The sequence below is a fragment of the Condylura cristata genome, unplaced genomic scaffold (genome assembly GCF_000260355.1).
Source record: "Condylura cristata isolate star-nosed mole 26May11 unplaced genomic scaffold, ConCri1.0 scaffold00016, whole genome shotgun sequence".
NCBI lineage: Eukaryota > Metazoa > Chordata > Mammalia > Eulipotyphla > Talpidae > Condylura > Condylura cristata.
This window is the reverse complement of record NW_004567117.1, coordinates 22,453,042-22,468,257: the sequence shown is the minus strand read 5'-3', so window position 1 is coordinate 22,468,257 and position 15,216 is coordinate 22,453,042. Positions and strand designations below refer to the sequence as shown.

Here is a 15,216-nt window from a genome sequence, read left to right as displayed (position 1 = left end):
GGGCAGTGAGAGGATTCACCAGAGACAGAGCAGGGGGCAGAACAGGCAGATCAACGAAGCACACTGCTGAGGGGAGCAGCGGGTGGGTCAGGAGAGGTCTGCTGCGCCAAGTGGTCGCCTCAGGGGCAGGCAGGGATCGAACTCATGTGGAAGTGGCTTTAGCTTCTCAGTGCTGTGCTGTAAACCACTGAGCCACCAGGGAGGGCCCGTAAGACAATTTTTAAACTGAAGTTCTCCGTTCAATATGAAAGTACAAAATGGTAAGATTTTTAGAAATCTCCAAAATTACCAAACCAATGTTGATTTATAGGGCCATCTTTGCAGAGCCAACAAATATCAAACTAACTAAAAAACAAACCAGGAACCTGTGAGCAATCACTGTTGCTTGTGAATTTTTAAGTCATTACCATCCTTCATGTGATAATTACCTTCCAATGGCTTGGCTCAGCTGTGCCCTACTATTTGCTCTTATTTGTCATTAAGGCCTCGCATATTATTTATTCTCATTCTATAGCATTTATGCAGGAATGCAGCAATATAAGCTCCCTTGCCTGTGATTCTTCCCACAGATAATAGAAAATAAATTGCAATTAGATTTTGGTAATTGTGTATAATTAACTCAAAATGAGCTGTTAATTATAAAAAATATGTTTTTCACTTCCTCATTATCTCATTTATTTTAGTTCCAAATTCTTAATGCCTCACTTGAGTAAGTTTAATATTTTAAATACACAGAGTATCTTTAATACTAAGATAATTTAAATTTCCAAATAAACAAAATTTAGCTTAAAATTAAATTTTATCTAGGGAGTTCTACTGACAAAAACCAAAGAGCCTGCAAAGTAGAAAGAAGGTCATTTCCCCTTACAATTCTTGATTATATTTTCTAAAATCAGCAGGTATTTCTGTGTAAATAATTCTATAAAAGCTGCTTAAGGCTGCATACAGTATTCTCCATTGATCCATCTCTACCGCTTTCTGAGCTTAGTGGAGAAAACATTTCCATAACCAACTGAATCAAGGAGAGAAATGAACTCATTGCCTTTACTTCTTTTAATCTCACATTATTAAATAATTTAAGGGCTGTTGAGAGAGAATACTTGACTTTCCAATGACTGTCTGTCAGACTTTAGAAACTACTGCCAGCATTTCTGCTATAACGTAGATTAACATTTTAAAAGGTCTGTGGCCTTATTAATGCCATATTAGGGTAGCTTTTTCTTTTACTTTAGGACTCTCATGTCCTGATGCACCTTGTTCATCTCTTTTACTGCAACATCAGTTCCCAAAGCATCTACTACACCTATCTGAATAGCAGTGATGAAAATTTTCATAAATTGCAAGTGGGAGAATGAACTGCTACAACCTTTTATAAAGGAAAACTGGTAGTGAACTATTATAGTTTGTAATAATAAACTATAACAAAATATCCTTATGTAAAAATAGCCTTTCACCTAGAAATTTCATTTTTAGTAATTTATCACAGAAAAAAGTGAAAGTGTATCACACTTGTTATAACATTGTTGAGTCGCAGAGAAATTAAAGCAACTTGAATATACAGCAAGAGGGGCTGGGTTCCACATATAAAAACCATGGACTATTATGCATTAGGTTTTATTTCACTGACCCAACAAATCACCACAAATGTAGTGGCATCAACAACACAAGTTTATTGTTCTATAATTCTACAGGTCAGGCATTTGACGTGGGTGTCAATGCACTAACACAGAGGCATTGGCAAGGCAATGCTCTTTTGTGGAGGTTCTAGGGGAAGACTTGTTCCCTTGCTCATTCAGATTGCTGGAAGAATTTAGTTCCTTGTAGTTGGAGGGCTGCAGTCTGCATTTCCTTGCTGTCAGCTGATGACAAATCCAAGGTTCTAGAAGCTATATGCATTCTTGACTTGTGACTTCCTTCCTCCATTTTTAAATGGAGGCAGGTTGGGTCACTGTGTGCTTAAATCCCTCTTCCTCTGCCTCATTTCTCTGACCCAGCGAGGGAAGGGTATCCAGTTTCCAGAACTCATTTGACTAGCCATGGCCTATCCAGGTAATATAGAATAATATCCACAGTGCAAGGGCTGCTCCCTTGTTCGTGTCTGTCAAGCCCTTTGTCATGTGAAGCAACATATTCAGAGGTTCTGGCAAACAGAGCACAGAGATCTTTGGGAGGGCCAATTATTCTGCTTACTACAGTTGTATAACTAAAAACCTAATAAATTACCATTAAGTAATTTCAAGTGAAAAAAGAAAAGAACTAGTAGGTAATGTCTTCAACTGATCTCATGAAAAGAGGTATAGGAAGGTACCCACTGGGGTGCTAACACAAACTCAACCAAGACTGTCAAAATACGGAACAGAAGAGAAAATGGAAAGATGACTGATCTTTCCTTGACATACCTTTGTATTTTTCTAAGAAAAATGTTTTTCTTTTGAAATTTAGATGTTTACTTAAATATAAGGCAAAATATGAAACAAAATGTACACAATAAAACCACACATTCAAGTAAATAAGACTAAGAAGTTATAAACTAATACTTAATACTATCTTTAGATAATGAGAATACAGGTATGTATTAATTTCTTTTGGCTTTGCAGCATTTTACACTTTTTCTACCATAAGCAAGCAAATGAATAAATAAATAAAGAGAGATAAACATGAAGTAGCATTATGAATTAGAAGAAGATGTTTTAAACTAAATTTTAAAAATGTGATCATTTAAAAAAATTTAATCAACTAAAGGAGATTTATAATGTCCCTACATAAAAAAATGTTGATCAAGACATGAAAATTCTACAAAATCATGCAAAGGATTAACAAAACATACAGAAAAACATCCATCCAAATTGAATACTGAATCATTGAAAATTACAATAGTATCCTATTTTTTACCTATTAAAATATTGCTAAATATTATTAAATGAGACATTTCAACACTAGAGAACTGATTTAAGCTGCTGATTGAAAAAAATCTACATTCCCTATTGAAGTCTTTCAAAAATTATAAAGTATATATATATATATATATATATATATATATATATATAAAACCCATAAAACTATGTGGTGGCAGGAAAATTAAGAGGCATGATAATAAACATATGTCCCAACATTTAGAAGCCTAGAAAGCAGATATCTGGGTTCAAATTCAACTAGCCACCTAGAAAATTCAAGCCTGGATATTTGCTAAGGAGGGGAGAGGAGAGGGTTAAGCTGAAACATAACAGAACTTCTGAAAGGTTGAGGGTTAGAGGAGCCAGGCAGGATTGCAGGTAGGACAGGAAACCTGGCTGGCTAAACCTCTGCAGAGCAGTAAAATTCCAAGACATTTTTCCTCTATTTCCAGAGCCCCAACTTGTTTCTCTCTATCTTGAGAGGACTGGAGGTTACTCTACTGGAGAGGCTGAAGTACAGTGACTCTGGTCTAGGGGGCTTGAAATATAGTTAAGAGTAAAAATACCATAAAGATAAATGGGGTAGAAGTTGAAAGCCTATACATTGTGTGATGGGTCTTTTTTCTCTCCTTCCACTTGGTCCCCCACTTTGACAGTCAAACTGGTTTAATGCCCTTATCCCTTCTTCCCAAACAGATAAAGATTTATTCCTAAGGAAAATAACCACCCAAAAGAAAAGACCCAAAGATACTAATATGCCCTCAGGGTTCCTAGCTTTCATTCCACAGTGGAGATCATCAATTGATCAGCCCTGATCATATACACTGAGAGCTTTTAGTAGCTTTTCATTGCTTTGTTGTGGAAAAAAAGAAATTTGAACTTGGTGAAAATAGAGACAGTTCACCAGGAAAAACAGAAACTTCAAAAACTACTGTTAATATTCTCAGAGGTAAGAAAAAACATTGCATAGATAGGACAAGCTATCTATAAAACATTGCATAGATAGGACAAGCTATATAAGTAAAGCTGAGAATAACACGTTCTTGGAAATTATAGAACAAACAAATTTAATAGAAGGGTTGAAAATTAAAATGCAGGAAATCACTCAGGCTTTTATTTTCTAAAATTTCACTTCCAAAAGACTATTAGAAAACCAAAAAAAAAAAGCAAAAAAACCAAAAAAACCAAAAAAACAAAACCAAGGCAGACAGGAAGATAGGAGAGAAAAATGAGAAAATAGGAGGTGATTCCAAGAAAGTCAATATCTGCCCCACAGTTCTGGAAAGAAAGAATATTTTAGGAATGAAATGGAGAAAACTGACAAAGGTAATTTCTCCAAATTAAAGAAAACCTCTCAGTTGAAAAAATCGACTGATTACTAAGAATAATGAGTTAAAAAAGGTCTAATTAATGCATACTGGCATTAATTTTAGATCAATAGTAAGAGAGAAAAGATTCTAATAGTGTCCATGGGGAGCGGGTCATATAAAAAAGAATCAAACAGCACTAAGGCTTTCCAATGGCAACAGCAGAAACTAGAAGATAACGAAACCCTGCTCCAGGGAAATAAGAGTTTGGAATTTGAGTTCAGTCTGCTAACACAAAAAAATATTAACATTGTTCTGAGGACTATAACTGAATTCTAGAGTCATCAGAATAACCAACAAATAACTGCAAATTACTTGATATGCAAGCATACAAGAAAACACTAATACTCAAAAGAAAGATTAATCAGTGGAGATGAACTCCAAGATGACCCAGGTGTTAGACTTAGCAGATAAGTATTTTTAAAGGAAAAGTGTGCTTGGAATGGATAAAGTTTTTACCTCAGAAGAGAAATAAATATAAGATTACAATGGAAATTTTAGAAATGAAAAATCCAGTATCTGATATTTAAGAAACATTGCTCTATGAACTTACCAGCAGATTGGAAATAACAGAGGATTTGAAGAATTTGAGAATAAAATAATAAAAAAGTATTAAATGTCAAGAAAAAATATTTTAAAATTTGCAGAGTCTGGAATCCATAGGATAAAATCTAAAGGCCAAAAATCATAGTCACTTAAGAGGAGAATAGAGAAAAAATACTTAAGTAAATAATAAAAAATTCTTCAAATTTCCTGCAATAATAATTCTCAAACATGGCTTTAGGAGTATAAATTAACTTACCTTTTATGAAAAGCAACTTGTCAATGTGCATTAAGAATATTAAAAAGATTCACATATACTTTGATCTAATAGTTCTATTTCTAGAAATCTATTAAAGGATATAGATAAAGATAAGCAAAAAATTTACTTACAGAAATATTCTTCAAGGCATAATTTATAATAGCAAGACCCTGTTTTATCTAAAAACAGGGTAGTAAATATAGTAAGTAAATACTATGGAATAGCTGTCACAATATTTGTTGAATGCATCAATATCCAGTTTTCATAAAATAGTTAACATGAGAAAATATTAACAGTGATAAAAGCAAAATATAAACCTCCATATAAGCATAATCCCTACGATTCAAAATTTATTTAAATAAATATATTTAGAATATATTATTATAAAAGAAAGGAAAAAGAGTTCAAAGAGTCATCTCAGGAAGGTCTGAGATTATAAATCATTTTATTTTCTTCTCTACACTTTTCTCTATTTTTCATGTTTATAATGAGGATGTACTTATTCATATAATCAGAAAGCTGAATTCATCAATTTAGACTATAAATATATATGCCAAACATACCCTTAATATCTGTGTCATGCATATCTTGCCTGTACCCACCACTCAAGTTTACCTTGGTCCAGAGTCACTTCCATTCATATTCAGATTGAGTTCTCTGGGTTTAGTAAATTCTTTATCAGCAACCAGTTCTCTTGATGTAAACACAGCTTGAGTTCTTAACCTGTAAAAAATACATTTGCAAAAGTTTTATTATTGTGGCATCACATAAACTGAATGGTAACCTTTATTAGATCATGTTATTCTAGGTAGCCCCCTCCAGCAATTATTTATTAATTAAAATTCAATCTATCAAAAATAAATGAATGTACATAAACAAACATGGGTTAATTTCTGAAGAAGTTAAATGTTCTTTACGTGTAGAGGATTGGGGAAAAACTGAATTGTTTTTAAATATCATTTTAAAAACTCAACATTACAGACAATTTAAGGGATACTTTAAAATTCTTTCTAAACACAATGAAGCAAGTATATTTTGATTACCAGCATCTCAATGGGAATTCTGGTAACATTGAGTGTCACTGACCCTGCTCAACATCCCACAGCAGTTAGCTACTTCTCATGTAGACAGCTCAGTAGCTTGGCTCTCACTGACCACATTTTCTTTGAGACATGGAAGAGCCCCCTCCAAAAGAACTGGAAGTTTTTCTATCCACCAATGCTCAAGTAGCCCCATTTTCAGTTTACTGAGGATGAAAGACACTTGAAGAAATTATCATGAGGCTAATCTAGCAGGAGTTTGGGTAGCAAATTAATCACTGACATCAAATATGTGACCCTTACTCCCCATTCTCACTTTTTTTTCATTCTCTCACTTTTTAAGAAATTTTTTTGCGTTCAGTTTTTGAAATGGAATCTGTAAAAGAATAGTTTTTTAACTATGAAATAAAACTGTGAAAATGTAAAAAAAAAAACAAACACTGTTAGAAGAGTATTGTCCTTTCCATCGTTGTCAAAAGATGTTTTACAATTATAACTAACAATGTACAATGACACACAAAGAGAGGCACATAGATTAATGACTCACTAGGAACTTAGGGTTTAAAATAATAGTAGGCAGGCACAGGTAGGTAAAAGTTGATGTAATTAAGCAATTATGAGAAAAGAGTATGAAGGAATAGCAATAGTAGCAGTCTTTGCAGCAGTAGTGGTAACAACAAAGATGATGTTGAGGATGACTGCAGCTAGCATATAATGAGAGCACCTAACACATAAAGTCTGCAGGGATCCGCCCTGCCATGGTTACTATACCTATTTCCAGAGGAGAAAAGTAGGCTCAGACATAAAACTACCAAGGTGACATGATAATATTTGAACACAGGTATACAGTACATGGGACAGCATATGGCAAGAGTGGCAGACACATTATACACATGCTCTTTCCTCCAAAAAAGGGATTTAAGGGGATTCTCTGTACTGTCGTGAATAGTAATTTAGATAGGTCCTCTCTGATCAACCTGGAAAGGGTTCAGAGATAATATCCTTTTGAAAGCTCTTATTGACTATCATGCAATATCAAGGTGGCAGAATGAGTTATTAATTAAAATTAAAATAAATCTTAATATCATGCCAAGTTTATTTCAAAATGACAGGCTCATCTTCAAATTCTGAATAAATAACAAGTCTGTGCTAGTCATTTGGTATTCCATTACAGATTGCCTTCCCAGTATTTCTCCTGAACATTCTAAACACCATAAATAATGCCTTGTACACAGCATATATTAATTAATTCATCAATTTAATTGAAGTGGGATTTCTGTGAACATTAGAATTGACAAGTTCAATAAAGAGATCTAAAATGCAAATAAAAATAGAATGAAATTACAAATAAACTGAGAGACATGATCAAGTCTTGTTTATTTCATTATTTTTCCCATACACTTTTGTATAGGGCAAGGTGCTCGTATATGCTTACAGAATAACAAACTAATTAGGTGCTAATTTTGCACTTATTTAATAACTTAAAAGAGGTGAGAAAAAGACAAGGCACAAAAACTTTCAGTACTGGGATTTGAATTGCACTGTGATAGACAGGAGTATGGATAAACAGAAAAGTAAAGTGAATATATTTCAATCAGAAAAAAATAATATGTTAATAGGAAGTGCTATGAATGGCATGTTGAAAAGATCTCAAGGAGACAAACTGACTGAAAAAATATTTTAGAGGAAAAAGAGAGGCAAATGGGTAGAAAAGTGATTCTAGATTATAAAAAGCTTTTAATATTAGGCAGAAAAACAAAATCTAATAGAAAATTATTTAAGAGTTTTAAAGTTCAGAAGTGGCACAATAAATATGTATTAGGAGGATTCATTTGAGATAGATATTCTTGGTATATGACACTAATGTGCAAAAGGTTGAATTTAAAATAATTCATAAATGATAAAGTTACACATGAGTAAGTGAATCTATCAAAATCTGTGAGATATAGTTAAAACTGTGCTGGAAGGTAAATTGATAGCACTAACTGCTTCTAGTAGAAAGGAAGAAAAACCTTAAGTCAAAAATCAAGTCAATAATCCAAGCTCCTACCATAAATAAGAAACTAGAAAGAAGACATGTAAGATAAATACAAGTTGAAAGAAGAAAATAAAGAAATGAATGAAATAAATGAACCCAGAAATTACCTTGATACTAAAACTAGAAAAAGTCCAAAACTACAGACCAGTATCTTTCATTAATATAGATATGAATGTTTTTCACAAAATATCAGTACATAGGATTCAATAATAATACAGAAAGACTTATGCACGATGACTGAATGTATTTATTTGAGGAATACAAGGTTAGTTCAATATTTAAAAAATCAACCCAAGTAAATCTACATGATTAAATGGCACAGAACTACACACACACACACACACACACACACAATTTAATGATTTTGATTTTGTATCATGGTTACATAAGATGTAGGCATTAGACTGGGTGAACAGTACCTTCACATTTTTGCAACTTCCTGTTATCTATAGTTACTTAAAAATAAAATATTTAGGCCCTCCCTGGTGGTGCAGTAGGCTAAAGCACAGCACTAAGAAGCTAAAGCCACTTCAGAATAAGTTCCATCCCTGCACCCCGTAGGTGATCCACAAGGTGCAGCAGACCTCTCCAGACCTGCCCACTGTTCCCCTCAGCAGTGTACTTCGTGATCTGCCTGTTCTGCTCCAGACTGTCTCTGGTGAATCCTCTCACTGCCCCTGCACCTCTGGTCTGTACCCCAGCTCTATATGCATAAATAAATAAATCTTAAAAAAAAAATCAATAAAATAAAATGTTTTAAAAACCCCCTATGCATATGTATAAATTTTTGCAACTTATACACAAACAACACTTTCTCAAAAGCTGTGTTTCATTGCTCTCATCTGAGGTAATAGTAAAAAAAAATAATAATAAAAATCAAGATAGTAATGGCTTTATTATTATGCAGACTTAACTATACAATTTTGTCCAAATTAATTGTATATATTATAAAATTATTCATTTCCCCCTCTAGACTGTGCTTTTTTTTTTTTTTAAAGATTTATTTATTTATGCATACAGAACTGGAGTACAGGCCAGAGGTGCAGGGGTGGTGAGAGGATTCACCAGAGACAGAATGGGGAGCAGAACAGGCTGACTGTTGAAGTACACTGCTGAGGGGAGAAGCCGGCGGGTCAGGAGAGGTCTGCTTCATCATGTGGTCACCTCTGGGGTGAGGATCAAACTCATGCTGAAGTGGCTTTAGCTTCTTAGTGTTGTGCTTTCACCTGCTGTGCCACCAGGGAGGTCCCGAGACTCTGTCCTTTTAAAGACCATATTTTTACATCCCAAGTGCCCAGACTTATCCTTTACATATCATAGGCATTCAATAAATGCTTGTTGAATAACGTTCACAGGAGAGAAAACAAATTAACTGAACGATCAGAGATTGGGATTAAAAACTGAAAGCAACACTTTGGCCTTTGGTGACAATCTCATGGTAAGAGGATTCACTTTCAGGTACTTAAAAAACTTCTGAGTTTTGACAATGAAGACTAGAACAATGAATAAAGATAAGGAGGAAGATAATTTCTGGTTCTAAGAAAACTAAGTATTACACTGAAGGAAATGTCAAGAGGGAACTTACAAATAAGTTAGAATCTCAAAAATATTGGGCAGAATATGTAAATGAAGAAAATTAAATCTGAAGTAAAAGAAAAGAACATTAGTATACTTACTAGTATAGTATAGTAGACATATCTATAAATACATTTCTCTCTCTCTCTCTCTCTCTCTCTATATATATATATATACACACACACACACACACACATGGATATCATACACACACATATATCTGTATAGGATGTATGTATCTAATAAGAATGACTACAAAGGGGAAATGGTTAAGTTTGATCAAAGGAAATGGCCACACTCCTACCACTATGCCAAACAAATTTAAATACCAAACTAGAAAATCAGCTTTTAGAACACTGTCGTTTGAGAAGAAATGTTAGGAGAAGAATGGCCTAAATGTGGGTAAGTTTGTAAGTATTGGTGATTGAATAGGTTATGCTTTGTGACAGGAAAAGATTGATTTTAAAGGGGGTCTCTTGATAACTGCTGATCCGTTTATCACAATTTCATTCCACATCCTAAAACCTCAAGTTTTTTTTTACTCATTGCTTAATATTTCCTCTAGAGACATCAAATAGCAAAGGATTTTGTGTAATGGTAATAACACTTAAAAATATTGTCTTGGAAATCCAGCAAAAATTATACTGGACTGATCAGAAGCTGGTATTATGATCTAACATTTTGGAAAATGAGGTAATCTTTTTAGTCTTCCAAAGAAGACAATGGAATTTACTGAGTAGTTACATTTGTTGTGCATCTTGAATAGTCGAGATCTCAAGGAATTCTGTTCCCACACATCTATTATGATAATACAGACACTATGTTCTGCAAGCTATAGACACTGCTGTACGAGTAGGCAGAACTCACCAATTGTAATCCAGTCGAGACTGATGAAGTTGCTGCTGTTTTAGGAGAAGCTTTGCTTCCTGCTGGGCTAGCAAGTGCTGAAGGCGTTCCTTTTCAATTTCAAGTTCTAATTTCTGAAGCATAAGTTGCTGTCTTCTATCTTCTGATAGCTGCTTTTTGATATCAATTTCTTCACTAGGTTGCAGTGCCCCTTGGTCATGCATCAGAGACGCCCATGAAAGCCCACAGTAACTGCATGATTCCAGATGTGTCTTGGAATACTGAGGGGCTATAACTGACGGTTGGCTTTCGTGAAAATGATCTGCATTTTCTGAAAGTCTATGACCATAACACTGACTAGACAGAGTATGCTTAAGGCATGGACATTCCTTCATTTTCAGGTCCTCTGGTGGAATCTTCTTTGTAGGGATTGCATCTACTATTTTTTTGCCAGGGGACCCACAATTACATGTTCTGCTCTCTGACAGTACCGTGTCTAGGTCTTCTTTGGGATAATTAAGGACTGCTGGTTTCAAAGAATTATTCCTAAAATCCATAAAGGATTCTGCAGCTGACTCCTGGTTCGCAGATTTAGGCCTTTGCTTGGTTTGACAGGTCTGTGGTTTGGCTACACTCAAATAGGAACCTTCCAATTGCACAGATGAAGACTGAAGAGTACTTTTCTTATTGGATACCTAAAGGAACCAAAAGATCACTTGTCAAATAAGAGTACAATGAAATAAGTTATTTAAGAAATCCATGATTTATGTTTACCAAAACAAGGATGTTGTTTTGTTTTCATAAAGAATAAATGATAGTATTCATACAGCTAAACAGATAGGTGACACAAAACTATACCCATTTTCAAGCAATCTACATTTCAACAAATCCATAAGGATAAGAAAAAGAAAGTACTGCTACATGCTACTTAAGCAAGATGTCAAGAGTTGTAAATAAACAGCAAAAACTTAGATGTTAATATCTAAAAATGTTTGATTTTGTATAGTGAGCCGAAAATTCAGTCACCTCAAATAACCTTCATTTTGTCATTATGTAACATGAGATTTGACATAAAATACTTTACCTAATGCTGAGTAGGACGTTAGTTACTGCTAGAAAATTTGATGAATTTTTATAAACATATTTATAGCATACAGATAAAAACCAACCACTTTTAACAAAATATGACTCTAATCAAAAGTGGTTATTTAAATACAAAACACATTTAACTCCAGCAATAAATATAAGCGATTTTTCAATTACGTTGTTTAAGTGATTACAGTCTGATAGAACTCAGGCAGAAAGGAGAAGTCACAAATTACATTTGACAGGCCACCAGACAGAGCTTTCCCAGCATTACACCACTAGGCCCAATCCAGTAAGGAGGGGTAGAAAACGTAGTCTAGATCACTGGCTCTTCAGCTTCAGCATGTTACAGATGGTCTGGTTAAACATACATGGCTGGCTTTCAACACCAGAGTCTCCAATCCAGCAGTTCTGGAGCAGATTGAGAGAATCTGCATTTCTCTTTTTTTTTTTCTTCAGAGAATCTGCATTTTTATTTTATTTTTTAAAACTGTGCCTTTTCTTTTTCTTTCTTTTTTAAAGAAAAGATTTATTTTATTTATTCATACAGAACTGGGGTACAAGCCAGAGTGCAGGGATGGTGAGAGGTTTCACCAGAGACAGAGTGGGGAGAACAGGCAGAATGACAAAGTATAATGCTAAAGGGAGAAGCAGGCCGGTCAGGAGAGGTCTCCATGCCACGTGGGTCAGCTCCCAGGCTGGGATCAAACTCGCACTGAACCGGCTGCAGCTAGCTTGCAATGCTGCTTCCTAACCCATTGCACCACAGAGAAGGCCAGAATCTGCACTTTTAACAAGTTCCCAGTTGATGCTGATGCTGTTAATTTGAAACCAAGTTCAGATCCACTGGTCTTATTATAGCATGTCTGACTTCTCCCGTTTCCTGCCCACAAGAACTGTTTTGATTACAGTGGGCTCACATAGGTAAATCTGGATAACCTCCTCATCTCTAAATCCTTAATTGTTAGTGCATCTAAAAAAATCTCTGTCATACAAAGTACTTTGGCCATACAAAATGACATTCATAGGTTTCAGGAATTAGGATATGAACAGATTTGGGGGCCATTATTCAGTCTACCACAAATAGGAATATTTTACCAATTTACTTTGCAATAGTTGAAAATAATGGGCTGCTAAAGGGTGTCAACAGAAATAGACAGCAACATCATATTTCCTCTCCTATGACAGAAGAGACTATTCCAGTGATTCTTAAGATTTTAAATGAGTTTCTAAGGCAATATTAAAGGCTTTATATTTAAATGAGAATAAGCCATATCTGGGGAAAAGACTCAGTCCTCTTCAAAGACAACACAATGCTATACACTGAGCAGATAACAAGCTACAGAAAAGGAACTGGTTCTGGGGCAACATTTATTATAAATTTTGATAATTATCTCATAATTTTTCTTATTTTAGTTTTTATGTAGAGGAAGTAGGGTGTAGGCCAGAGGTGCTGGGGATTAAGGTGTGAAGATTCACCAGAAACAGAATAGGGAGCAGAATAGGCTGACCTACTGAAATACACCACTAAGGTGAACAGCCGGCTAGACAGGAGAGGCCTACTGTGCCATATGGGTCAGCTCTTCAGCTCCCTGGTCAGGGATTGAACTCAGGTGGTAGCTCTGAGACTTAACACCTAGACACCAGGAGTGAATCTTACTTACTTATTTACACCTACAGGTGTAACTTATTTACACCTAAAGGAAAACTCTTATTACATAAACATCTACTCTTAACTTCTATAGCATTACTGTCAACAATAATTAACATTTATCATCTGCTTCTTTGTATGTAAATTATTTTAAAATTATTATACTTTAAAAATGATAAATTTTGGTCCTCCTTGGTGGCACAGTGGGTTAAAGCACAGCACTAAGAAGCTAAAGTCACTTCAGCAGGAGTTCGATCCCCACCTGGCCCAGAGGTGACCCACATTGCACAGCAGACCTCTCCTGACCGGCCCGCTGCTCCCCTCAGCAGTGTATTTCAATAGTTCTATCTTATCTGCTCCCTACTCCGTCTCTGGTGAAGCCTCTCACCACCCCTGCATCTCTGGCTTGTACCCCAGTTCTGTATGCGTAAATAAAGAAATCTTAAAAAAAATATATATGTAAATAGGGTTCTCCCTGGTGGCACAACCACACTATGAAGCTCTCCTAAGCCACTGCAGCACGAGTTCGATTCCTGCTAGGGAGCTAACGCACATGGTGTGGCAGACCTCTCCTGACCTGACGACTGCTCCCCTCAGCAGTGTATTTCAGTAGACCTGCCTGTTCTGCTCCCCACTCTGTCTCTGGTGAATCCTCTCACCCACCACACCTCTGTCTTGTGCCCCAGTTCTGTAAGCATAAATAAATAAATCTTTAAAAAAATACATATATAAATAAAATATAAAAATTCAAAATGTAACTTAAAAAAAGAAAACCAGAAATTTAAATTAACTACGTTGCACCATCATGTTTTCTAATCTACGTATTTTTAACAGTAGTATGCATTATTTTATATTCTCATGTTTGTCCCTTAAAATGTTAAAGAACACTATACTAACTTCAACAGCACTGACTGTTATATAATTTAAAAAATATCAGGGATTTGGAATGTATATAAATTTTTGGGGGGGGTGTGAACTTTTTGTCATTGAGAGGCATACAGCTCAATGATTTCAATGCTTGCTATGCTCCAAGAGGACAATGTTTTATCAATAGTGTGCTGGTAACTGTGCTCACTGGTAATGAGAATTCTAAGATGATCCTCAAGATTCCCATTCCCTTGGTGTACCAACCCAATATTATCTAGGACATTAACCCTGTGATTATGCTACATTATATGACCAAATGGATTTTATATGTCACAAAGTTTCCTAATCAGTTGATTTTAAGTTAATAAAAGGAGAGAGTAGGTGGATCAGATTTAGTCAGATAGGCCCTTGAAAGAGGTCTGCTGCCCTCTCCAGATTAGAAACTCTGTTGCTGGCCTTGAAGAATCAGCTGCTATGTTGTGAGAGGGCCACTGAAGGGGTCATGTGGCAAGGAGCCACCTTGCACCTGCTGCTACGTTCTACGGCAGGGGGCAGGGAGCAAAGAACTTGGACTTGTGCCACATGTGACCTATATAAACTGAGATAACGTGTGCTGTTTTAAATGGGTATGTTTGTTGGAATTTACTATAAAAAACCAGCAGCACATTACTCAAGTTGCCTGAGTCTTGTGTTCATCAGCAAAACAGGGACTAAAACAGCATCTACCTCATAACAGAATGTGCTGGTGGGAATGATGGGAAGTTATCAAGGATGCCAATTTATAAGGGTGCTGATTTAAAAAAAGATTTATACATACAAGAACTGGGATATAGGTGAGAGGTTTGGGGGGTGAGGGGATTCACCAGAGATAGAGTGGGGAGCAGAACACAGTCGAACAATGTGCATAAGGGCGCTGGTCAACAAGTGGGAAAAAAATCCCTACACTTAACTCAAACTTCTTTCAAGAACAGTGTGTGTGTGTGTGTGTGTGTGTGTGTGAGAGAGAGAGAGAGAGAGAGAGAGAGAGAGAGAGAGAGAGAGAGAGAGAGA

The 15,216-nt window shown here is 35.5% G+C and overlaps 1 protein-coding gene across 2 annotated transcripts in view; it reads right to left on the bottom strand.

Moving 5' to 3' along the window:
* KIAA1328 (KIAA1328 ortholog) overlaps nucleotides 1-15,216 on the bottom strand; it is a 217,750-nt gene that overhangs the window by 60,094 nt on the left and 142,440 nt on the right. For both annotated transcript variants that reach the window (XM_012725764.1, XM_012725765.1), the window contains exons 7-8: nucleotides 10,584-11,257; nucleotides 5,679-5,786 (exon numbers count right to left, since the gene is read on the bottom strand). In XM_012725764.1, the coding sequence (XP_012581218.1) occupies nucleotides 5,679-5,786; nucleotides 10,584-11,257 (782 nt within the window). The remainder of the gene's footprint in view (nucleotides 1-5,678; nucleotides 5,787-10,583; nucleotides 11,258-15,216) is intronic.